Source organism: Astatotilapia calliptera, chromosome 23 (genome assembly GCF_964374335.1).
Source record: "Astatotilapia calliptera chromosome 23, fAstCal68.1, whole genome shotgun sequence".
NCBI lineage: Eukaryota > Metazoa > Chordata > Actinopteri > Cichliformes > Cichlidae > Astatotilapia > Astatotilapia calliptera.
The window spans coordinates 15,780,406-15,807,251 of NC_137443.1; the positions used below are offsets into that span (position 1 = coordinate 15,780,406).

At 41.5% G+C, this 26,846-nt stretch overlaps 1 protein-coding gene across 3 annotated transcripts in view; it reads left to right on the forward strand.

Annotated features, from left to right (window-relative positions):
* Positions 1-3,594: 3,594 nt before the first annotated feature.
* Positions 3,595-26,846, forward strand: part of LOC113015590 (pre-B-cell leukemia transcription factor 1) — a 63,613-nt gene continuing 40,361 nt past the window's right edge. The window contains exons 1-2 of one of the 3 annotated variants that reach the window (XM_026157613.2): positions 3,595-4,377; positions 5,218-5,291. In XM_026157613.2, coding sequence (XP_026013398.1) covers positions 4,190-4,377; positions 5,218-5,291 — 262 coding nt within the window. In that variant the 5' untranslated portion in view covers positions 3,595-4,189. The remainder of the gene's footprint in view (positions 4,378-5,217; positions 5,292-26,846) is intronic. The other 2 variants (XM_026157614.2, XM_026157612.2) reach the window with 2 other exon arrangements.

Sequence of the window (26,846 nt, forward strand, 5' to 3'; positions counted from 1 at the left end):
ATATATGATTTACTCATGAAAGTGGCCACTTTCTCATTACTTTCATTTTTTTTTTTAGTAAGTATACAAAACATACAAGTTTCATTGTATAATTTTTCAAGGGATCTTATATGTGTTTTCACTCTTGTATGCTTTTCATACAAGTTTCATACAAGACAGATAAAAACTTTATAAGATTTATATATATCTTTTCCATATGGGAAGACCCACTATCTCTTTTTGATTTACTGAATTTAGATTAACAGGCAGTCTATTCATTATTATATAAACTGTGCAAAATCCAAAGGCTGAGGATACTTTATGAACCAACTATTGGACTGAGGTTCCACGGTCAAGACATTTTATGTCCGGTTTTGTCCTTTGCTGGTGCTCCTGAGGATCTGCAGAGCAGAGGTGTCAGAGCTGAAGCTGCTGTCATGTCCTACACCTGAGCGTTACATTTGCCACCACTGTTAGAGTCTGCCTTTGTTACTTTTAATAGCTGTGATGGCTTCACAGAATCCCACTAGGGTCGATGGCACTCTGGTATGGAAAAATTCATTCATTCGGCTCAGCACTCCATAATACACTGCTTACATCTCTGCTGAAAATTAAGCATTTTACAGGACATCTATTAGCATTTCCTGTTTCATCACTAGTGTGTAGCTGATCGTGTGTCAGCTTGGCAATAAATGGAAGAAGATCACTGCCAGCTCTGTGATTTGTTTGCTTTGCCATGTAGCCTGAAAGTATCAGCATATATTTAGATTTCTAAATGCCCTGCTAACATAACTTAGCAGATGTTGGGGAGTCATATGGATGTTGGTGTAACAGAGACCCCCTCAGGTATTCTCATTATTCTACTACTGAGCAGATGGCAAGGAAACTTACCACACGTACTATTATCCATCATACATATTCTGCTCCCAATTTACATAGCTGGTGCTTCAAGGGAGCTCCTACAGGGAGAGCTCCTAGCTCCAGGATTGCACTGCAGCTCCACCTGAGGCTTTGGAAGAGAGTCTGAGATGTCACTGCCACTACACCTCAAGCTCAAATATGCTAATGGTTGTACAAAGGAATTCCAATGGGTGCATTCCACTTTGTATATTTTGATTTGAGAGGGAGAAAAATTTGCAGCCTGATGATTTTTAAATAGTTTCATATCATTCAGGAAGTGTTTTACGATGAAACAGCCTTAATAAGATGAATAAAATAGACAATTTTATTACATCCATCACTTATCAGGCTTTCAAATTTCCAGCATGATGCATTTACATGTGGTGGCATTTCAAAAATAAATTAACATTAAAATGCCCCGAAGACCTATTTTCTCATTCAGCTTCTTTCTATTATCCATGGTCTCCTACACAAGTCCACAGCTGTCTGCCAGAGCTAAAACTGTGTTGTTCAGTTAAATGGGTGTGTTCTGAATAGGCACTTTGAATCAAGCTGTCCTATCAATTGTGACTGTCTGAGTTTAAGTATTATCTGATTATCTATAGTTTGTGTGTGAGTGCGTTTTAATTCCAGTCCTGATTTGTGGATATTTTGTAGTGAATATTTAAAAGGAGCCAAATTTAGTTTTTGATTACTAGTAGCACTATGGGGCCAGTGTATTTTTACATAAATTCCAGTTTTGTTTGGTCTCATGCACACACACACACAGCTGTACAAGCTGTGCATGTACGCGCAGCAAACGCCAGGGCTGAAAATTGAAACCAACATGTGATGCCACAAACTGCTGTTCCTCAAATAGCCACTTACGGCTGGCTCCAAAAAATAAATATATAATAAACAAGTCAGTAATATGCATCCTTATTTCAAAATGCTTAGATATAGAGTGTAAATAAATATGTGTATAACTGACTACACAATGTACACTTTTTTTTGGTTTTTTTGGCACACATCATGACTTTTGGAGAGACATTGTTTTTTAGGTTTTTATTTGTTAGAACTATAATTCCATTATATGAAGTAGAGGCAGCAGATAAATCCAAAACTGGCCAGGTCGAATCAAACAGTATAGATGTATACACAGAACTACGAACCTGAGGAATATTATATAAATTCCACTGGAGGGTGTACTGTCCTTTTACGTTATGAATTATTATGGTTGTGGCTACTTTGACTGAAAGTTAAGAATACACACATGGCTGCAGTCGGCACAGCAAAGATAGTGGAAGACATATATATAACTTTCAGGAGAAAATCCTTTTTAAAAAATAGATTTTGGGGAAAAGTAAAAAAATAATAATAGCTTTTCTCATTCAAATATGTTCATTTCTGGCTCCGAAAAACTGAGATGACCAGCCAAAATGCAAAAACCACCTCTTCATAACTAATGGCTGATGGCAGCTATTCATGTTTATTTATACTATACATATAAAGCTGTCAAAGCTGTCAAAGGGCTGAAAAAGACCGCTGAAGACCAAAGATAGACATACGAACACCACATGCTTTCCTAAATGGTCAGTAAGGGTGTTTTTGCAAATATTTTATGAAGAAAAATCTAGAATGAATTTGAATGAACTCAATGCGATTTGGTGATTGACACTGAATGCAATTTTTTTATTTTTAAATTTTGAGAAAACACTACTTTTAACATACTGATGATAATGCAATGTATTCATGCAGGCTTCAGGGTTTTGTTTTATTATATGAAATGTGTTGGTCAGTCCACTAATGCACTGGCTCAAGTGCACATTGTTTGCAAAGATTTGCAGAAATGTTTCATGCTGAATTGAATTCAGAGTGGAGATGAGTTTGCAGGTAGCTGTCTTTTAACTCTGCTTGTAATAAAACACCAAGACACTCTTATGTATTAAAATACGCTCCATTTTATGTGTGTCACACATGTATACATCCAGGCCAGTGATTTGCACAGCACTGTCCTTACTTTAGTTCCACTCTGGAGCTCTTTTTGCCCCTCCTCTTCTGCCTCCTTCTTCTCTCTTCCCTCTGAAAGACTCTCAGTGGTGGAGGGAAGCAGCAGCAGTGAGGCAGCACTGGGCCTGAAGGGCACTTTTCAGCCTGGCCAGACACACTCAGGCCTTGCTGCTTGGCTGCGCAACATGGGTCACCGCCTTACATTAGGAGGACCCTGCCAAAGTCAGCCAAGCGGAGCCCTGCAACATACCTGAAAATGAATGAACAAAGTCGCTGTGCCTACTGCAACAAAACAAGCATGTCTGACTGGGAAGTCAGTTTCTGATATCAAAATGAAATATTAATGACATCAGAAAGGTGTTTTTCATAATGCGTCTCATCAGTAGATGGATTTTTCTAGTCGTAAATCTTTATGCACATTATCTATCTAATATTTATAACAAATGAGAAGGCTGGTCAATAGTTTTGATTGGTGCCCCTTATCTTGGCACAGCATGGAGATGAAATGGTCTCCACGGGGCCAGCTGGGGCTCTTGTTGAGGTCAGAAGGAGAGGCTAAAGCAGACCTCTTATTATTTATTTGGAGTTCAGGCTCTATCCATCACTGCGGGTCCTCAGAGTCTCCCTAGTTGTAAGGCAGCAACCACATCTTCCAGCTTCTCCACTGAATCCCACTCTTACAGTCCAATGATAGACGTTTCACGAGAGGCACCTCAAGGTGGGGCTAAATGGTCTTACAGTATATTCCCAATCATGTCGCGTAGGCGGAGTCTGACTCTCATGCTCTTTGCTATGTTGCTGCCTGCCCAGCTTCTACTATAGCTTACATGACAAAAGCAAGGGGATGGAGTGAGTGAAATAAACCTACACTTCGTGTTTCTCACAGCCACTTTTTGGGGGGTAATTTAGCAGGGAGAGGGGGGTTTGGATCTCTGCGCGACATTACAAGAAAACGCGCATGTTTAGTAGTAGAAAGCAGCTGCCTGTCTCTTTTACGCATATCCTACTCCAGTGAAGGCAGCAGCAGTTCAGATCAGATTTCACATTCAACCCCGACCAGCTGAGAGAGGGAGAGAGAGACAGCCAGAGAGCAGGAGGGCTCGTTTCTCCGCTTTCGTCTCCGAAACCCCCTTTTTTCCTGAGCGCCACTGACCGTTCCAGCGAGGAAAAACCCGGGTGTGCGGCGCAGTTATCGGGATTTTTTTTATTTTTATTTTTTACCTCCCTCCCTCCTTTTTTTCTTTTATGTATTTTTGCAGGATTTCAGCAGCGAGAGTACCACAGAGAATTAGATAAGAGGGGAGAAGAAGAAGAAGAAGAGATGGACGAGCAGCCGAGGTTGATGCACTCTCACACGGGGGTAGGCATGGCAGGGCACCCCGGCCTGCCGCAGCATATGCAAGAAGGCACCGGAGGAACGGACGGTGACGGAAGAAAGCAGGACATTGGAGACATTTTACAGCAAATTATGACCATCACGGATCAAAGTCTGGATGAAGCCCAAGCCAGGTAAAGGACACACGCTGGTTCGCTGTCAAGAGACGGCGGCGGCAAAGTAGATAAAAAAAAACTAAAATTAAAAGATGGTGAAATTAAAAATAAAGAAACAAATTCTAAATATATGCGCGGACATTTTCAAATTTCCTGAGCGCTACGGCGAAGAGGAAAGTAGAAACGTAAAGGCGGTGCGTTTCTGTGCAAAAGCCGACACAACCGATTTTGCTCCAATTAAAATAACTCGACAGCCGCGCTTCAGCAGAAAATTAAAGTGTGTGAATATGGCGTTTATTGCCAACGTGTCGCCCACTGAGGGTATTTTTGAAACACTTTTACTTTAGCGCAGTCAAGCTGCTTTTATTAGTGCACTCAGATAAAGCTCATCATTTATTTCTAAATATGAAATGGAGTAAGCGAGTAACAGCCCGCGCTGTCTCTGGAGTGTTGTGCAGTTCACAGCAAATGCAGAGCAACTTTCTTACTTGTGATACATAATTCAGGATTTCACCCATCTTGTGTGTTCCGCCTTAAATTCAGCGAAGATGAAGTTATGCATTAAAAAAAATCTTTGTTTTTGTTTTGTTTGTTTTTTAAATTGATGAACTATAATGATATAATTTTATTTTCTTAGTGTAAATATTGGAGCGTACATAACGGTAACTATCAAAGGGTTTATAGCACATGTGTACACATACAGCTGTTAATAATTTACTTTTTTCCCCTGTGATTGCTCTGCAGCGTTTAACTGCTAAATTAGTTAAATCGGTAGTTTCTAATCAGTAATTTAACACAGGATAAAATCTATGCTTTTCCTTGCTGTGGTTTGCTCATAAAGCCACTTTTCTGTTTCAGGAAACACGCTCTGAACTGTCACAGAATGAAGCCAGCTCTTTTCAATGTCTTGTGTGAAATCAAAGAAAAAACAGGTATGTTCATACTAATTTCGCAGGAGTGTGTACCACTGCTCTGTCGCTGCCTCCAAATATCCTCACACAGGTGAAGGGAATTCAAAAGTGCACACACTGTATTATTAAGTAGCTGAAAAACCCACAGAGGCACAGTACCTGCTCTCCTTATCACCAGAGTCTAATTTGCTATTGAGGCTCAAATTCACGTTGGAAGGCTCGATTCAGTCACAACACAATTCACCATATAAATTTCAGTGACATGTAAGACATGTGTTTCCTCATGTAGCGCCAAAGTCTGCGTGTTTTAGCGGTTTCACAATAGGAACTGTGGACAATTACCTCCAACAGTCCTTATCAATTATTGTGTCAAAATATGAATGAGGTTCTTTTTTGATGCTATTGTGGAATAATAGAGAGTATTGAGCAAAAATTGTCACAAGCACGTTGATGTCTCCCCTTGTGAGTTAACTGTCAAGTCTGCTGAATAGTCTCTTTCTATTATGTATTGTGTCTCTCTATTAAAGCAGTTGTGAGAGAGCATGTCAGCAGAATAATTGCTAGGAGAGAAATAACGTAACATAGGAGGCGTAAGTCATGTTTCCAAATCATTCTCCCTGTGACATTTTTGAAATTGGCACAGAGAGAATTCAGTGCACTTCAGCTTGATAGCGTGCACCTCGTCTTTTATTTCCTTGTCTTTACACCGATGTGCTTTAGGACTCTTGCAAACTTACATTGTTGAGATACCGAGTTGCCAAAACCATGGCAGCAAGAGTCAGGGTTTCTGTGTTTCCCACTCATTAGTACATGACATCAAATGGAAGGGGGGGAGGGGGGGGGGAGAAGATATTGTTTCATTGTCTCCAAAGTTGCACTTGCTTATACTTGACCTTTGTGGTAGCGGTGATTGGTGCTGTTTGTGTTGTTTCTCGTGTGTGTGATCCCACCCTCGCTTGGTGCTTTCATGGATGTTTTCATTGAGGCTTTCATTGAAGATCACCTCGCTGCTCACCCCCCCCACAAGCGTGGCAGTTTATCTTGAATCGGCCACTGCCTCAGGAGAGAGCAGGGGGGCCTTTTGAAGCCTGCTGGCTCACTCTCAGTTTTGTTGTCTTGGTAGGTTTTATCGAAGGGGAGTGACACAGTTATGCATAGTGTTTTACTCCCTGGCGCTTCTCGGAGTTCATCTAAAGTTCGGCTCTTCTGAGAGTACAAAGTAACTTGGACCCCTTCCTGCCTGCACTCCCTTTTGTTTTCGCTTTCAGCTGGTAACCTATAAATACAAGGTGCAGCATAAGGAGCTGTGTGCTGGAGATCTGGTGCCTGTCGTGTTATTGTAGTTTTTTTTTTTCATTTTATCCAGTCAGCTTTGTTCTAGTTTAGAAAGAAACATTTATGCAGTTTCTACTAATTCGGATACACTTTAAATGCCACAGTAGAAATAAAGCTCAGAGATTACTACAGCAAAGAGTAACTGTGCATTTCTCCTTTCTCACACCTCAGCTGTGCAGTCAAGTTTAGTGTAAATAAAGTATGGAGTGTGAAAAACACTTCCTTCCATGTAACACATCAAGTCACTGACAGATTAGGCGCCATTATACAAAGGTTGTGCCCGCTCTTTTGACTTAATCCTTTCAATAATATTTGCCTTTCTTGATGAGACCAGCAGTGTGCATTTGTACACGATGAGCGATATTATGAATGAATATTTCTTGGGTCAGTTTTTGAATTTCAGCTGTAAAAGGCTTCTCTGCTGTGTTGTGAAAAAGTCGTAGCTTGTTGCTCCATCTAGTGGTTTTCCCTTCTTTTGAAATCTAATTAAAGTAGTGGAATTACTGAGTGTTTAATATCTTTTTTATTGTAATGTAATTGAAGTTAAGAATTTTTTTTAATGTACATTTACACAAATCTGAGGCTATACTGGCAAAACAAAGTAGCTGAATTGGCTTTTATGTTCAAAGGTGCTTCAATGTTTACTGTAAAGTGTAAATTTGGTTCTTTTTACTACATTTTTTTGGCACACCTTTTTGCTTAGATGTTCTTCACATTTCAATATTGAAATTACTACTAAATCAGTATGAGCCACTTTTAAATATTTCAGCGCGCAGCTTTAGCAACTGCTCGGAGCTGCAAGTGTGCGGCTGTAACTTTGTCCTCAGTAACCATCAGAGTGCAGAGACAGTGTGTATCCACAGAGCTGCTGTTTGCTTGTGTATATTTTCCATCCCTGGAGCCGCTGACAGCACCTGCAGGACACAATGCCAGTGCTGATCTAGGGCCTGAACTTGTGACCTGCTCTGTGTATTTTTACTGGGAAGAAGTGAGCGATGGCCAACAGAAATATTGTGCAGTATAAACAAGCACAATAGAACACCGACACCAGGGAGGAAAAAGAGGAGGAAGGAACACTTTATTTAAACCAGTGTTTTTAGTTGCTTTTTTTCTTCCTTTTTTGACAGGCAGCGGCTCTGACTTTACCCAGATTCATTCCGGGCATATTTGGGCTGTCTATTTTACTTCAAAGGAATGCTGTTTTCCTGATGCTGTGTGTGTGTGCGCGCGTGCGTGTGCAGCATCATACATTAATAAGAGGAGACAAAGCATAAAATATATAGAGCATATTAATTATATGACTGTATTTATCTCAAATGTGGAGCAAAGGTAAAAGCAGCACAGCTTCTCTGTGTTAGTGCTCATCGTAGCTGTGCCGCTGAGCTCTTGTAGTTTCACATAGATACTTTCCAAAAATATGTCGTAACAGTTGGACTCCACTGCCATTGGACGATATAATCTTTACCTCTCACTAACCGATTTCTTTAAATTAGCAGGGTGTCAAAGGTGAATATATCAAGTGAGCTATTTATTTGTCTATTAATGTATCTTTATCACAGGTATTTGTAAGGTGCCCTGTTTTTTTCTTGGGCTTCTCCTTTACTTTTTTATGATTGATGAAAATGCCTCTTTAGATAAGCAAAGGCTTGACAAACTGATTTGGAAAATGAGCCGCCTTGACCTCTGTAAACACTTCATCAACATCGTAAATCTCTGGCAGTGTCAAACAAAACCACTCCTTGACTGAGCTGCTCAGTAAATGCGCTGCGCTGACTCGCTGTTTAATTTTTTTCCTCTCAACCTCAACAAAAGGCCAGCTTTCTCGTGGCCCGTGTTTGTGTAGTGTAAGGTTTCAAGCCTAGGGGATCCTCCATTTATAAAAATGACTAGCCGAGTGATGTAATGTTATTTTTTGAAGGGTGAAAATAGGGTGTTTTATAGAGGGCAGCCGAGCAGTGTTTGACAGGATGAAATGAGCCAGAGGTCTGATTATGGAAGGTGCGTGGAAGCCTACACTACATTGACTTGTCAGACCATTCAGATGCTTGGCATCTGCCTATTTGTATTAGAGGCTGAACTCGGCTCAGCTCTGCACGTCACTGGCGAAACGCTTTGAAGCAGCCTTCGAGGTGATCGGGTATGATGTAACCTTTAAAACGTGATACAGCTGGTGCAGTGCTGAAACCGCTGGTCAATACTTAAAAATTGGTAAGATGACAGAAAATCTATCACCGCTGGCATTGATATGTGATCAATCACCTTTAAAGCAACAATACAAGTATGTCCGACGTGAGGATCCATTTATAAAAGGAATATCTTTTGCTTTTTTGCCACTAAATGGCTTTTGTTATTGACTGTTTTTATTAATGAATTGGTTAGCTTTGTGACTTATTAGAAATCAGTGACTTAATGCAGTTTCATGGGATCAGTCAAAAAGTATTCAATTTACTGTAATTTAAGAACAAGAAAAGGAGTAAATTCTCCCATGCGAGCAAACAGAGTTGTCAATTTATTGGTTTTTTATACTCAAACAATTACTTTAAACAGGTCTCGACACATTTCGATCAGCCGATTAATCAAATAATTGACGAGTCTTTGCAGTTTGCCGCAAAAGAGAGATCTGAAAAAAATCTTGGAAAATTGTGATCACCTTTCAGTCCACTAAATGAAGCAATTGACAGATCAATCACAATTAAATTGTTTATGAACTGTTTTCTTGAATATGTGCCTGACTGATAAACTGACGGTTTGGTCTATTACATGTTAGAAGGTTGTTAAAAAAAGGAGTTAGCTGAAGGCTCTGTTTTCAGGTTACCAAACTGATACACGTGGACTTGATATATGAAATAGCCACATTACAGCAGCAATTAAGCGTTTGTAGGGCTTGTTGGGAGTCACTGCAAGTGCAAAGCAGCAGGTAGTAACAGTACACATTACCTTCCGCGTACTGTATTACATGTCGAGGTGGATGTCACGGGGCCGTGCCTCCCCTCTCGTGATCGTCTCCCGGTGGATGCAGATACGTGCAGCCTTTGTCTCCCTCTTATCCTTCCTCCCCCGTGCTGATACAGCAGCATCCAGCAGGAGAGAAATGCCAAGCTCGCCGCCACAGCTGTTTCCCCAATCGCTCTGCTTAATCATCCACTGAGAGAGAGGAAGAGCTGAAGTCTAATTCTGCTCTGAGGATGTCGACGACTGGGGAAAATGTGTTTTGATTAACCAACATAAGGCAGACTTTTTTTTTCGGTGCTGCATTTGATGCAGAATCGTAATCACAGAATCATCAGCGAGTGACAGCATTGTAAATGGCGAGCTAATACCATTACAGTATAGAACAATGTGGTTACATTATACATTATGCAAATTGTCAGTCGCCTAATTGATACATGTTAATCATATTAAGGAGCTTAATTATAGGAATCTTAGTGTGCTGCGATTTGGTAATTAACACTGACATCACACGTAGAAGGAAAGTGATCTATTTTTTTCCAGGACACATTTCTCTTCTCATCCTTGTGAAAAGGAAGCAGCAGCTCTACATCGTTTTTATATTTTTGAATTTCCTGAACTGATGAATGATTTTCTTCCTCTCTGCTGAAGGCTACTGGAATGCAGTTTGTAGAAAAAATTACATTTAGCTCCCAGCAGCTCTGCCAGTGTGGAGATTACAGACTGAAGGCGAGATCCAAGCAGACTTGTAAAAGAGCGCGGGCCTCAATCTTTTACCTGAATGTCGACTCCTGCGCCTAAATATCACTGTTCTGCCATTTACCTCGATCAAGGCTCTCTTTGCAATCTCAGTCCCTGCAGGTTTGCTCTGCCTTTTTTTATACTGGCCTCCTTAATATGTTACGAATTTAATCAAGTCTACAAATTTGTTATGCACGTTAAATTGAACATGCAATGGCACATTCGAATGTGGTTGCCATACCAACCCCCCAGGAGTTCATTTTCCATAATGTAGTGTTTGGAATCTCATTTCCTCCACTCTCCCCTGCTGCTACTTGCAGACGCCACCTCCAGGCTTCCACTGTATGTTCGCCACGAAGGAGGCTCGACTGCCACAGCTTTCAAACACTGGAGGGAGGGAGAAAAGAAGGAGAGAGGGAGAGAGAGGCCTCTCTCCACGTAGTGGAAATGACACAAATTAATATACACTACTTAAACCAGACCAAGATTAATGGTTCCCTTTCGCTGCAGCTTAGTCCCACTGTCAGTTGCCGGGTGCTCGTTGGACAAAATCAACACTAATCAACATTTATTCCACTTTTGCCCTGGGCTCTCAGGAGTCTGGCAGGACTGCCTGCCCCCCCTCCCTTACCTCCTCTCTTCCCTCCCAGCAATCCACCCCTCCCTCCGTCCGTCTCGCTACGCTTTTCACCTCTCATCCAGCTCCTCCATACATCACCCTCCTCACACCGCTCGGCTCCTCAGAGAAGAGTGCGCCCCCTCCTATCAGGCCACATTAGAGTCATGATAGATTTTCTCTTTTCATTTGCATCTGATATTTAACACAGCAAAGCAGTTGCTCTGTCACTTTACAGTACAAGCGTATGAGCGCGTGCACGCGGGCTCTTGTACGCGTGTGTCTTTTTGAAGCAGTTGGTAATCTTATCTGCACTCAGTCACCACTGCATTATGGGAAACAGGATATTCATTCACTGCTCAGTCAGGAGTGTGTATGTGTGCACGTTTCAAGTTGTGTATTTATACAGCACTTCATTTGCTGGAAAGTAGTATTTTAGATTTCCCACCACCAGTAAACTGAACTCCGAGGTGTCACGTGTGCATTTTCCGAGTATCCATTCAGCTTATCGTGCGCGTCGTAAATTTCCCTTTGATTTCAGTGACTGGCACTCGGATCTGCTGACTCTTCTTTCAGCTCCACCATCAGCCTCGCACAGCAACAATAAGTGTCCCGTGAAGGCTCATAATTGGCCGAGCTAATGCAGGTCACAATTCCACTGATGCTGCACGACTCTTTGTCATTCCACCAGCTATGATAAAAAAAACGCTCACAGGGGCGATTAATAAGAAATATGAACAAAATTAAACAGCATCTATATCCTGACTGTAACTATGGGGCAAACATGGAAAACATTATATCTTGACTGAGGCTCATGCTGCTGCAACTTAAGGAAATTTTAATGTTTTCCTTCTTGTGATTCTGATGCTTTGGTACATAATAGTATTTATTCATGCAGTGTGATTTTTCCACTGGAAGTTTTGAGGACAGACAAAGTAATTCAACCAAAGGAAGGAAATAATGAGGAGAACTACATCTGGATGATGTAACGATTCACCATCATTAAATTTTAGGGACTGTTAAAATTGTTGAAAATTATTACATGATCCGATAGTGTTATGGATATTTCTGGTTAATCCATCAGCAGTAAACCGAGCACTTAAAAATTCCAGTTTAAAAATAATTCCTGACATTACTTCCTGATATCTGGATATATAGGACTAATGTTAATTTAGCTGATGTGGTTGTCAGATGCTGTACCTCGAGCACTTCCAGGTCGTATAACATAACATTTTTAGATTTGACACAATACCTGTAGATGGAAAAATCTTAAATATACAAAGTCATGCAAGTAAGTTTGTTTCCATAGTTGTAAAACACAACAGCCTACTAGTAATATTAGCATGCCACTATAGATGCACCCACTGCTGTTTAGATTTCTAAAAGTCTGATTTCCTCATTCCATTTTTTTCCCCAAATCCTGTTCATTACGTTGTAATTACAAATTCAAAACATGAGTTGGCGGTAGGATTGCTGTCAGTGTTGGAGCTAATAAACATTAAAGAAGAGTAAGGCAAAAGAGAAAGAAAAGAGAAGACCTCAGAACCAGTTAACTGATTGGCAGTCATGAAGATGAGGAAAGAGGAAATGCTACACTGCCAGATTACTGACTTTACAGAGTTAGCATCATGAGAAAGCAAGTTTGGAGACATTATCCAAATCAGTTCCCAACTGGAGTGATTCCAATTAGTGCCTGGGAGATGTGACATAGGTTAATATGATCACCAGAGAATCATTTATATCTGAAGCTGATTGGCCAGTTTTTAACCATGAGTTGTCAGCTGTGAAAGAATTATTTCTTTATGATAAGTTTCTTTAAGTTTCAAATTTATAACAAAAACAAAAAAGACAGATGGGAAAAATAGACCTTGGCGTTGGATATTGGTTAAGCTTATTTCAAAGATTGACATCAGCCCAGAATTTCTCAGTTGGTCCTTATTTGTCACTCAAGTAAGGTGCTGAAACACCCCCCCCACCCCCACCCCCACCCCCTCCCTCCCTCAGATCTACAGTCCTCTTTTGTGTGCGTTGTTTTCACAACCATTTGGATTTTCATTCATCCAGCTATTGTCTTACCCACTTGTTCCTATTTAGGGAGCTGGATGTGCTGGATCTATTCCCAGCAGGCATTGGGTGGGAGCCAAGGAAACACACTCAGCGGGTGAACAGTCCATCACAGCAGTTCAGATTTTATTAATGTCCAGTAATCTGAGGTGGAACCCCTACTGCGACAGTCTCAGATTTAGAATCTGCGTGTCGCTTTATCCCCCTCTGAAGATGAAATTGTGCAAACAGCTGATGCCTCTTTTCCTACTTTGCCAAGATATTCAGCGCAGTGTTGTCCATCTTGTAGGACTGCACGGCCAGAGGCATTGTCATGGAACCAACTGGCCTCATTGAAGTGACACCTAGTGCTTTGTCAGCTTTGTGTCTCAGGTGCCAACCTGCGCTTCCCAAAATAAACTGTCATGCAATGTGGCAGGACAGAAAAATGTAGAAGGAGCATGTTGGGGCCCTGTGCCCCCCTGAAAGGAAACAAATGTTCCATAGCAGAAATGTATTGTGGCTTTGGATGCCTTCCCAGCACCGACACCAGCGATGTGGAGGGAAACTTAAAGCGTGGAGTGTGATTGTCTGCAGCATCAGCAGGGGTCGCAGCAGGTGGGAACATAGAAGTAAAACGTGAAGTTTCTCTGCATTGACATAGCTTTTTAATTGCAATTATTTCAACTTATTTCATTTCACTGTGGACCTGTTAGAGTTTGACAGCTCTTTGTTACTTGCAGACATCCTCTTCCAGAAATAGCTTATGCTTACTGTAGTTAGCTGCTCTTCCTGTTTTTATAAATGGTCTGTCATTTTCTCTCTGCGGTGCAACATCACACCAGGGAAGTGAGCGGAGGATGTGTTCTTGGTTGAAGTCACTTTCAGACTGGTGTCAGGAGGCTGGAAAGGGTGAGCATGTGGAAAGTCATATGCAGAGATTCCTTACCGACCTCTAAAGTGTGACCACCAGCCGTGTCTGCCCTGTTGGATTTGGCCCTGAGTGTGTGATTCCTGCTAGATCTCGCTGTGGCCAGTGTGTTCTATAGCTGCTATGACATTTTTATGACTAGTGGACTGAAGTAAAGGTGGGAGTCACAAAGGCTTGAAATGGATCTGCACCTCTATAATGAGGAACCAGAAGCTAATCATGCACACAAAGGGAAGGCTTCTGTAGGCTGACAGCGAAAAGTATAATGATGTTTCACTAAACATGGATTGCAGAGCTGGAAAGGTTGTGATGTGAACATTGTTTGAGCCAGGATTGTCTGGAGGAGGAGAAATGGGCTCATTAATACTCTACAAGGGGGTCACTGCTCCATCCAAGCGAGACAATAAGCACTTCTGTTAAAGCCGTGCACCTACTGAGCTCTGAAATGTTACATTTGTATGTTAAAAATTGTTTTTCAGTACAAACAAAACACAAAAGATTTTTCTAAAATTCAAAGTACAACTAATTCTCGAGGCTAATATTTGAATTTTACAGGAAGTCAGCATAAAATACGTTTTTTATTTCTAATAAAACTAAACCAGTTTGCAAAATCACGTTCGTTTTATTACACTGTCACTGTGACAGCTACACGACTTGACAAATGTAATAAATTTTAATTGATTGAACAGTCCATGGTATAAAACTGAAGATGCATTCATTTTTTACACTTTTTGTTTTAAATAAATATACCAAATAAATCATTTCTAAATGAGATTTCATCCACATTTATCCTGTTGCTCCGTCATACCTTTAGCTGTGATGCTAACGTTGCCAAAGGAATATGAAACGTGAATGTGCTTTATGTAATTCCAATACTAATGTCATGTTTTAGTTGGGTTTTCTTTACCAAGGAATTCAGAATGGTGTTTAGTGTCTACTGTTATACAAGATACAAGAAGCATAACTGGAAAAGGCTACAAAACTAGCTAAAATAAGCTATCTGACAGACTCTGTTGGTAACTTAATAAGAGGAAGTATTTTAATGTTGCAATTTGTCTTGTACAAAGTTACATTTTACAAAGTGAAGTTAGACCGCTGACAGACCTCTTGGAAAACATCAGGTGCAGGGGTCATTGCAGTTTCCATTAGCCTATGATAATCCTACTAACCAATTTTAAAAGAAGAAGAAGAAGAAAAAAAATCCAACCAGTGACAAATCATTTTTGGATTAATTTCTTATTTATTCTAGCAGTATTATTGCACCGTTATTCCAACATTACACCTTTTTTAATTGTACAATTAATCAGCCAAATAAAAAAAACATCAGGATAATAATTGATAATCAACATAATCATTAGCTGTATTTCTAACAGCCAACTGGCCGACCTGTCATTGCTCTTCTAGCTGATAAATCCGCTCTGCTCCTGCCTCCGCTGTAAAGAGATTGTGTTGATAAGTTAATATTCCGACAACAGAGATGAGATAAAGAGGTTTAAGGAGTTTGGAGGATAGTGTAACCTTGATAAAACGCTCATCTCAGTGACACTGATTTTCACCATCCATCTTCATCTGATATGAAGTATGCAAATGGTGGCATCGGCTGGGAGTGGAGTACGGTGCTGTTAAATGGGCCATTTCAAATGTTCTTTGTACCATGCTGACTTCCAAAAAATTCACTGTCAGCCAGCTCAGCGCAGACTGAAATCTTTTTGGAGACACTTTTCCACCTTTATCTTATATCTTCTTCTATTTCTTCCCACTTCCATCCGCCTCGCCCTCTTTTTTTTCTTCCCTTCTCCAGCTTTCCCTTCCCCTCTCCTTGCGTGCCATACAAATTAGGTAGGCACTGACAGTGTCAGAATGGCTACTCATGAAATATTAACAGCTTGTAGAGAATTTTACATTGCTACATTTCTCTTCATTTTTAACTGTGTCAGAACAGGCTGTGGAACATTTATTTGTGTGAGTTCAGGAAGGCTATTACCCTAACAGCTTTTTTTTTCTCCAATGTTGTAGATGATATCCATCAACCCTCTTTCCAAATTCATGCAGTCTATCTCACCTCAAATATTTTTGCCTTGCAAATGGAAGTGATTCGATTGTGTTTATTTGTACCTACCGCATCCTGGATACGTGATCTTTGGGTACAAGAGCTTCGATGTAAGAAGCTGTTTATTGCCTTATGAAGCTGGTAATTATCTCCTTATGGGTAAAATAAGAAAAACACTGTGGATTAGACAACATATGGAAGCCTGTTAAAATGTCTGCATGGAAGGTAAACCTTGGACTGACTGTGATAAACAATGAGTCCAATTATAAGTTGTTGAGGATCAGTATTACCGAGCGTTAAAGAGAATCTAAAAGAGGTGCCATGCTTCTCTTGTTTGCCTTTAAGACGGTTGATTTTGCTTTTATTTTTATTTTTTTATCTCTACTGGTCTCCAAGCGCCTTCAGCTCAGTGGGCGGGGTTGGCCTCTCTCTCTCTGCCTTTTTGTTGGATGGCCTCTATAAAGATGGAGCTGTCAATCATCTGCAGGCTTCCCAGTGCTGAGAGGCAGCATCAGCTCTCTGTGAGAGACTGGAACAATGACTTTTGTTGTCACACATGTGCATTTCTGTGGAGCGGTCTGTGGACAGCGTTTTGCCCTTTAATTAAATTCATTCTTTCAGTCTGGAAGGAGTCAAACAGATGAGAGTCTAAATAATTGAACAGACCAAATACAAAGATGGACATACAAGCCATTTTGGGCTTTTTTTGACAGCTTATTACAACTTGGGCAACCGTTTCTCCTAGAAATCACGTTGCTGCCCACAAAGCACCAGATGTCTTTGGATGTTGTTTTCTGGTTGGCCAGTTGTTCCCTTTAAAAACACGTCCATTTAAATCTAAAAATGAAGGTTTAGTAGACGCCCACGTCACACCTAGCCATTGTCTGGCTTAAATCATGTATCTTTTTTTGATGCAACACTTGATTGACGTTTTATTTGGTTGCGAAACGACTGTGATTAAACAGCCACACAACATTTACTCCTCATACACAGAGTAGCATTACAGATGGCAGCATTTTTATTTTTAAATATAAAGACTTGCTTTGCTGGTTACATCTGCATGCAATGTTATGGATTTCATGGTGTTACAGCTTATTCTGTGTTGTATGGTGAGGTTATCTATCCTCTGGACAGTCTAAACGTATTGTTGCTACATGCTAGTGCAGCATGGTGATGAATGGTGTCTCACAGCAAACCCACTGGCTGCTTTAACCTTGGTCACTGGTTAACCAAATCCCACATTGTTTAGACATCCAGTAAAATCGTCTTCCCAGGTTTTTGGCGAGTGGTGCATAAATGGTTCGGTTAAATTTAGAAGCATAGCATCATTTTTAGATGTATATAGTGATGGAGTCGATTCAAGGGTATATTTTTTCTTCTATCACTATTTGTGGTGTTTTGTTTTATAGAATTTCTATGAGAAAGGTTTGACTTCGATTTCACTTTAGTCTAAAAAATAAATATCCCAATACCAAAATACAGCTAATTGTGGCTAATGTAGAGGTTTGTCTATATAGCAGGAATTGACTGTGGAATAATTGCTTATTATATAAAGAAAAGACATGTTGGAATGCTTCAAAAGTTTTATTTTAAATCGTCATTGTCTCATTATTAGTGTATTTTGCATTTTGTCGTAACTCTATTCTTTAAAATAAATGAATAAAATGATAAAATCCTGAGAGTAGTTTCCTATTTTAGCTAATCTAACGAATTTAAAAATCAGGGCTGTAATACAGAACAGTTACTATTGATAAAAATCAGTTTTACACTGATTTATTATACTGGTCATCGAACTTGGAGTCAGACAACATGTGAAAACTGTGGCATAGTCCGCTAGTATTAATAGGACAGAGTGATGTGACTCACTGTAAAAGACAACAAAAAGGTAAATCAGATTCAGGTGTAAATATTGCTTCTATCATAGTTTTGTTACTTTGAAAAATAAATGGAGGAAAATTAGTTAATGAGGTGTGTCCTCCTCTCTTATTATATGTGGCTGGGGCTTCCTCTCCTCCTGACTAATGATGATGTGTGGCACAGGTAGCTGTCAGCAAGGCATGATTAATTAAAAGAAAAACTAGGCCGATTTGTCATATCGTTCTAACTGTGGTCAGAGAGCAAGGCGACTTGCGCTGCTGCTGCCTTCCCACCCGCCACTGTACCTTGACTTCTAGAGCTTGTTGAGTTCTGCAACTGTTTGTGAGAAGTCTCATCAGCTCCAGGGGAGTTTTTATCAGCGTCTCTCTGCTTAGACTGTCTCAGCACAAACCCGATAACAATTAGGAGGCGTCTGCTTTGGAATGGAGCTCAGATACATAACCGTGCCAAGCGAGGCTGACATAACGAACAGATCCAGCACAGAGGAGAGCACTCCTTTGTTGAGTTTGAAGTCTCAGAGAAGCACGGATCCTTTGCCACTAACACAGCTAAAGCCGCATTTGATGTTCAGCGTTTGTGTTTTAGAGGCTCATCCATGCAACATTGATTACCAGCGCTGAGATTCCAGCATTGCTTTCAATGCACGCTGACTGAAGCTTCTCAGCTGCCTCTCACTGCAGGCCCAGCAAAGAGAGCAGGAGTCTTGTTTGTGTTGGACTGCAGTGTTGCTCCCAGCGTGCAGCCTGGCCCTTGTCAGCGGCCCTGTCATATCTGTCTCGGGCCTGTCCCGGCAGCCAACCAAGGCTCCCACGTCACAAAGGCGGGCTCATCCTGGGAGAGACAGGTGTCAGCAACTTCCCCCTTCCGTACCCCCCCCCCCCCCCCCCTCCCTTCACCTCTCCCCCCCCACACACACACATTTGTCGAGGCAGATGCCTGCTGCAACAGAGCCTTATATTTGAAGCTGAGCAGCTTGGAAAGAAGGGTCATCTGTGCCACCCATTCACAGTCGCCATATCGCAAGAGACCGCAGCTCCATCAGCTGTGTGAGAGCGCTCGTGTCAGATACGAAGCATCCACCAGAGGAGACTGTCCCGGTCCGAAAGCATTACAGACTGGGGCTGAGTCCTGACTGACTGACACACTGACTGACAGCTTTATTGTGTCCTTTGAGGAACGAGGATAAAAGGCTCTTATGAAGAGGCCTTCCAAACACAGACCGCACTCGGTCGTGCTCGAAAAGAATTACTCGTTTCTTTGTATGCATTGTTGTTTCTTTGTGTAGAGTCCAGGTCTTTCAGCTGACAACACGATTTTCTTTTAATTGTCCAAAAGCAGCTATGGAGAAGTCTGACTAGCTTTGGTTTCAAAGCTTCAGGAATAGCATTTAGAATACTGTGTAACTGTACTACAGTGTAGGTTTGGGCGTTATGTTAAAATTTTCCAATCATCCACCATCGGTCCAGTATACAAGTGTACAAGTACTCCCTCTGTGTGCTCACACTCTTACATATTCATTTAATGTAATAAATTAGTACAAACTGACATATTTGGCTTTATTTTTGTTCTAAATCAGAGAAAACTGGCATCCCTAAGGACCTAAATGAATGAGCTTTGCCAACTTTACATGAGCAGAGATGTGAGGGTAATATGTGTTATTTGATGATCAAGAGGGAAAACCTTAAATATATGGTAGTGTCGGTTAAAAACTACCAAGCTAGCCTAGCAGGAGCTCTGATAGCATGTTAGCTCAGAAACTAGTAAGATACCTATTTCCACACTGGTGCTCTATTCCATTTAACTACTTAACTATGAGACCATGTGATGTGACCATGCAATGGCAGTTCTCCACAGGGCTATAATCACTAGTCATATATGATGAGAATCCCAGTGAGTATCTCTGTATGTTATGGGCCAATACAAAGAGAAGGAGTGTTATTCAGTTTAAGTTAATTATTTAATGTTTTGAATTTTCAAGGAGGCAAACTATTAAATTAGCAAAAATTACACAATAAAACTCATGTCAGTCATTGATGGCAGATGCAATCCTCTAATCACTTAACCTTACAGCAGTTCTTGAAAGTACAGGCTGCCGACTCATCATCACCAGAGGCGTGGCTGATGATAACAATCAAATACAAGGCGGAATAAGTCAAATAAGCTGCTACTCTAATAGTAACTCTGAGGAGAGACACTTCAGTAACGTAACTTTCACTATCATCAAGTTTTCTTTTATTTACTTTGACGTTTAACATTAGATAGCTAGCAACGTAGCGTAGTAGTCAAGCCCTGCTGGCCGTGACGTGACTGAGCCAAGTGCGCATTTCTTTTATTATGAATCTTTGCTCAGGGCCTCAGCGGACTGTGGAGTCAGCACTGATCATGAGTCTAGTACACCTTGAACATGGCCATAAAATGACCTGTGGGTGGTGCAACTCAGAAGGCAGAGCAGGCCGCCTATCCAGGCTTCTCAAGTTTGTATGTTGAAATGTCCTTGGAAAAGATCCTGAACCTTATATTTCCCCTGGCATAAAAATGTGTGCAATAAATAAAGCATGTAAGTGCATAAAGTACTGTGTGTGAGTCAGTGTGAATACTGAATGTGTAGTTTTAAAGCACTTTGAGGGTTGTTAAGACTGGAAAAGCATTAATAGCAGTCCATTTACCATTTAAAATTATTCTCTGGATTTTTTTAAGCTGAGAGACAAAGAGAGCAGAAAAAAAACATGGTAACGTTGCCTCATTTTTGAAGCAAATTTGTCCTTGTTCTGTTCCTGATCTACCTGCCAGTGCATGACATTTTTATTCAAAGAAGTGACATGAAATAGTGAGCGCTATCCCCGTTCTCGTGTCTTCATGCTATGCGGCCAGCATCTCTATTTTTCCCCTGCATGTGTTATTTTTGCAGTGATCTAAATTGATCCAGGGTGAAGCCAGACAAAGATTGCTGTATATTTAATGTCTTTCAGCAGCCACATTAAGAGTGCATTTGTATGGCAGTGGTGGTGGGAGGTGAAGGGGTGGGTGGGGGCTGCTGTGACATTAATAATTTAATTGCAGTCGTGTATCTGAATGCTGCAGGAGCACCAAGTGATGGATATTTTTAATGATATGAAGAGCGAAACCCTGAAAGATCAATGCAGGCAAACACACACACACACACACACACACACACACACACACACACACACACACACACACACACACACACACACACACAGTATCTGTCAGTGTTAATCTAAGTGCCTGGTGAGGATGATTGTGCTCCCACACTAATATTGTTTTGGTCCATAAGCCGTCTGGTCTGATCTTGCGGGCTGAAGGTCTCCGGCCCAAATGACTCTGTCCCCTTTGCTGGTGCTGTCAGAACTGACAGTCCTCATGTTTATTTCATTTTACGTCTGGGCTGTCTCGTTTCCCTATCCTCCAATGTCATTAACGCTCTGAGCCAGGACCCTGCAGTGGCGCGCCTAATGAATTCCTCTGCGGCTCCTCACTCCCCACCTAGTTACCCCAGCTCAAGGTGTCAAATTAAAGCAGGCTGCAGAGAGAGAAAGAGAGAGAGAGAGAGAGGAAACGGTTTGAATGTGTCTGTGTGTGTTTATGTTTGTTTTAAGTTTGTTACTGAGAGAGCCTTGATTTCCTGACCACCAGAAACAAGCGAACTTTTAATCTTTTAATTAAAAATGAGCCAACAACAATAGACAAAAACACCTCTGTGGCGCAGCAATGAGTTTGATGCTACAACACAAGAGCTGTGTCTGATGTCGACATGCTGCTTTAACCTTCTTTTTGGTTTTCGATGTGTGTGATTATTAAGCCTCACTTGATGAGGAATTGTTGCTTTTTAAGATTCGGGATCTCCGGGATAATTTGGGGAGTGAAATCGGCAGCAGTGTGGATGCCCGGGTGACTGCTAATTGTGCTTATTTAGTTGTCATTGTGATAAGCGTAACGAGGCCAGACGTGTTATTGAGCTGTGAGGCTGCAGTGGGGAAACAGATTTCTTACATTCAGCCCACATTGATAAGCGCCTTCATGATGAGCATTTGTGTTTCTGGTAAATCTGCAATATCATTTGTTTCTCTCTTTTTCTTTTTACTTTATGAGTATACAAGACACATATTGAGGCAAAGCGATGCCGGTTCTCTGTCAAAGTGTGTGGGTCTATTTCCCAGTGGAGACCTTTCAGAAGTGACCACAGTGCTGCAGCCTGAGAGCCAGAGGAGCAGGCCTCCTTGTGTGGCTCACTCTCTCTCTCTCTGACAGCGCAGGAAGATGGAAAATGGTGTCAATCAATTCATCAGAGCAGCACGGGTGGCTGTGCAGAGAGGAGAGCTGGGGGCGTGGTAATGGCAGCATGCAGGAGGAGCGCAGCGCATGATTGTGGCTTCCTGCTGCAACTATTCCCCCTCACTGCTATAGCTGATGCTGCAGTCCCTTAATGGACTGAGTGACGGTACACCCACCGGCTACAAAAGAACCCTGTGGTGCATCCTTAGTGGATGGCGTTGTGTTGTGTCGTGGGAGTGTTTGAAGGGGCCTCCTTCACAGCATCTCCGTACGCTGCACAGTCACGACCGTGTTTTGGTCCACCTCGGCACTTAGTCCACGGCTTGTTAGGCTAAAAGAATGTGCTGCGTTAATTAAAGATGTGTAAATATGCTCGAATGGGCTGCATCTTCACATTAGAGAGATTTGCGGAATCAGCGCTGTAATATATTTTAATTAAGGATTAATTAAAAAATAATGTGGATTTTATTTTGCCTGGCAGACTGGGTTTGGGCATGATTCTGGCGTCTGCTGTGAGCTCATCAGTGGAATATTGAGCACCTCGCCGGCTCCTCAGGAGCACGGGGAGACTCTCAAGGTCTCCTGGAAACAAAAGCTCTGCCCTCTTGCCTGTTTGGAAAAAAGAAGAAAGGAAAACACACATTTACTGTGGGAGGGAGTGGCCTATGCGTTGGCTTAATTAAATTTTTTTCAACCCCCCCCATCCTCACCCTCACCCATCGTCTTCCCTCTTTTTCGGCTGGAAGAGCAGCAGAGTGGCTCTGAGACACGGAACACTAGTTGTGCTGGCAATTATGTTAATGGGATGCTATTAGGCCATGATTCCGTATGAGCGATCGGGGAGAAGAAGAGCCCCGGCGGCAGAAAATGATAACGGAGCGTGCGCCTCGTTGATACCGCTCCAGCAGGATCATTTGCATAATGAACCCTCCCCACTAACGAGGGGTGTGGCCTCGACACTGAGCTACTTAGAGAGCTCGGGAGTCGCAGCATGAGGCGAGCCGACACTGAAAGCACAATGTGACAAAAAGATTCATGGACTTCACTAGTCGTTGGGAAAGCCATTTTGGCACGAATGTAACTGTAGCATGCAAATTCCTGTGCTCGCTCCTTCACAAACTCAGTTTACAGGCACTGCTCAGTGTGTCTTTCTACAGAGAGACATGACAATGCAGTTTCTTTGTAATGCACTCTTATTTTGAAAAATGAATGAGGCAAGTTCCATATTGCCAGCTCTTTGGTCTAATCTAGTCCTAGAGTGACTAGAATCAAAGGTGATTTTTTTCCCCCTGTGCAGCGTTGGCACATATAGCATGCTGTTATTTTCGGTACAGTCTAAAATGTCTTTGGCTTCTATAAATAGTTACAAATCAAATATTCATTACGCTGCCATTCTCAATTAATTCATGTTCTTTTTATACTTTCAACCTCTCTTTAGAGGCAACATTTTGCATTCTACAGCACACACACACACATGTATACAGATAGCGTGTGGAATATTTGGCTGTATGATTCACTAAGCGTTAAGAAGGAAACTACCTTGGGGCACCAAAGCCCTGTGGATTCCCTCAGCAGCAAAAATAAAACAAGCTGAGCTCCACTTCATTCACACTGCTAAACACACTGCATGTATAGTAGCCTTTTTAGTCTTATGTATACAGATGAGGTTATGCACTCATGCTATTGATCCAAATAGTGACAATTTATTATTAATCTAGTAGCACAAGGTTGCATTTTTATTCGTGCATTGCTCCTCTCTCTTGATGTCTTGATGTATTATTTGTGTGTCCACGCAGAGCACATATTTTCCTGAGGCACGGCCTGTCGTCTTTAGACACAGCCTCAGGATTTGATCAGAATGATCTGGAGGCCCAGGGGAAGACATTAAACACCCAGAATGCCCCTCAGGCTGCTCTCCCCTCCTCTCGTTCTCAACCTTTCATTCTCCCTTAATGAGAACTCCTCCTAATTATTTCAGTGGCTGGAGCGTGGGGACACAGCCGGAGTTAGATCCCCTGCGCTCGGACGTGACTGCTATGCTGATGAAGGCAGGGGATCAATAATTTAGGCCCTAGCCTTAATGGTGGGGTGAGAAGAAAGCGATACATCTGAGTCAGAGATTACATTTTAAAGGCACAGCCTGAGCTCCAGCCGGAGTTAACTAGAAACCCCTGAATGTGTTTGCTGTAAACAGCTGACACATTTATGTTTACTGGAATCCTTATTGCGCTTCCTCTAAAGCTAAGTCTGTGTCTAAGTGCTTGTTTACCTAGCTTTGTATCTCCTGGATTCAATTATTGCAGTCTGCACAGTCACTCTGAAAATGTCTCGCTTGCCAAACGATTTGCATTTGAAGTACATGTGGATATAATTGATTTAGAGGCATGAATATTGATAGCATCTTATTAGCTCGGTGCCCATCCCTCAAACCACTCTGTGGAGAATAATGGTCCTCTGAGCATTTTTCTGGTCATCTTGCTTTAGCGGATGCACACATAATCTTTAAGTGTACAGAGCATTGGCTCCATGAAGCCCTTCCATCTCCCTCTGGGGAGGCATCCATGCATCTTTTAAGGACTGTTCACATCAAGAAGGCCTGAGCAGAGTACCCTGCAGTCTCTCCCTCAATTATTAAAGCTGGGATTTTGATGCTCTTTCTCTAACTTAGCTTTGGAAGAAAGTGAAGGCGAGAAGGGATCCACATGCAGGGGACAGTAGCCAAACCAAACCTCACATCCCTCCTTTAGAAGGAGGAGAAAGATGGTGACAATTTTCTGTGGCAGTTTATTAGAAGATTCTTTTTCTTTTAATGGAAACTTGGAGGAGGTTTTGAAACATTCATATGGATTTCATATTGCAGACATTCCTGCTTCAAACAGAATGATTCACTGCGGCTTGCATTACAGTTTTCCAGCGCTGCGTACACTGTCACTGTGTGATAGAAAAAAGGGCTGCATCCAATTATAACAGGGGACACATTTGCTCACAGTGTTTCCTTTGATTGATGTGTGAGGGCTGTGATCGGCCCTCTAACGAAGTCCAAATGGCTCAGATTGAAACATTACTTATTGACTCAGCCTGACAAACAATAACATCGACAACAGACATCAGTGTCCTCTGTGCTCGTTGCCATAGAAGTGGTAAATATGAGCGATGAATCAACTAAGTACAAGACAAGATCTCACGTTATTCTCTTCATCACGTGTAATGTAGGAAGATTTAGTTATTGCATTCAGGAACATGGTACAGAATCCCCACTTGGCCTTGATTGGATCATTGTTTATTTTTTCCATTTAAGTGCCAAGGAAGTCATGCAGACTCCAAAAATGGTTTGGCTGATGGCAATGGCACTCCATATAAACTCCCATCTATTGTCTCTGTGAATTGCAGCTGCCTTTAACTCTGATTAAATATTGATATCCATGTGAACACTTGTGCCATATTGAGTGCTTTATTCAGAGCCACAGTCTCCCTCTGCAGTATGGAACGAGCCGGTGTCCGCTTGAGAAATAGGCCCATTGTTTCTGGGATCATTTTTGATTTATGGCGACAAAATAAAGTGTTCTGACACGGAGCTGGAATTAAGACTCGCCCGATCTCCCGCTAAGGTGTTGGAGAATTTGAATAAATGCTTCTGAGAGTGCGAGCTAACACGCGTGTTCTCAGTTTACGGCACATGTGAAGCTGCTGTGAATAGCAGCGGCTGTCGCAGTAATTTAATATCGTCTTCCACGGGCATAAATATTCTCTGGTTGGGAAAAGACAGAGGATTAGTATGGCCTAATTGATATTTGACAAGATTTATTCATTGTGATTCCACAATCAATCAAGACAACACTCTTTAAAGTGGTTTGTTACATGAAAGCCGGTCATATCTTTGATTTGCACAAGCGTGGGTCAAAGTGTGTTATACATGCTTACGAAGACTTTGGAAAGATTATGTGCACATTTGCGTCTCTTTAAGGTAGACGTGTGTCTCGTTGATGATTCTGTGCCTGAATATAATGGCGTAAATTGTCATGAGAGCTACGGAGACAAGCTTTAGTCTTAGTATTTCCTGTTTTACAAGTATATTTATATATTTAAATACATTTTCCGCACACAAATAGCACTACTTACATCAGTACAACATAATAACTTCCTATAATCGCTCTCTGTCTTTCTTTTCTTTTCATTTTTATTCCAGAATTAATTCTCAGTACATCCTGCTCAGTGTTGTAAATGTGCTGGATATAACCAAGTTGCAAGAGGCTGGGTGCAAAAACCAATCCCCATATTAATTCACAATGTTATGAAAAATGTTAACAGACAAGAAACTGATTTGACCTCTGTGGCTAATCTCACCTTTGCACAGTAACAACTGTACAGAAACGATTTAAAAAAAAAAAAAGTCCTTCATTTAAAACATTTTAGGAGACATGGCTGCTAAACTGAAATACAAGCTAGCATAGAGAGCAGGACTCGACCGCTGTGTGCTAAACTACAGTCATTTGAATCACTCAAACACTTTTATGGCGTTATTTGACTTTTGACTATTTGATTATTTGAATTGTTTGACAAATGCCCCAGACATCTGTGCTCCAGTTTTGTTGAGCATGCTAGCATTAATGGGTAACTTAGCGGGCAACACCCCGCCCTCTTCTTCTGGCTCCAAAAACCAACAAGGTGATGGTGAAAATGCTAATATTTAGTCTTCAAAATGTAGCGTTACGAATGCCCATCTTTTGCAATCGGAAGACT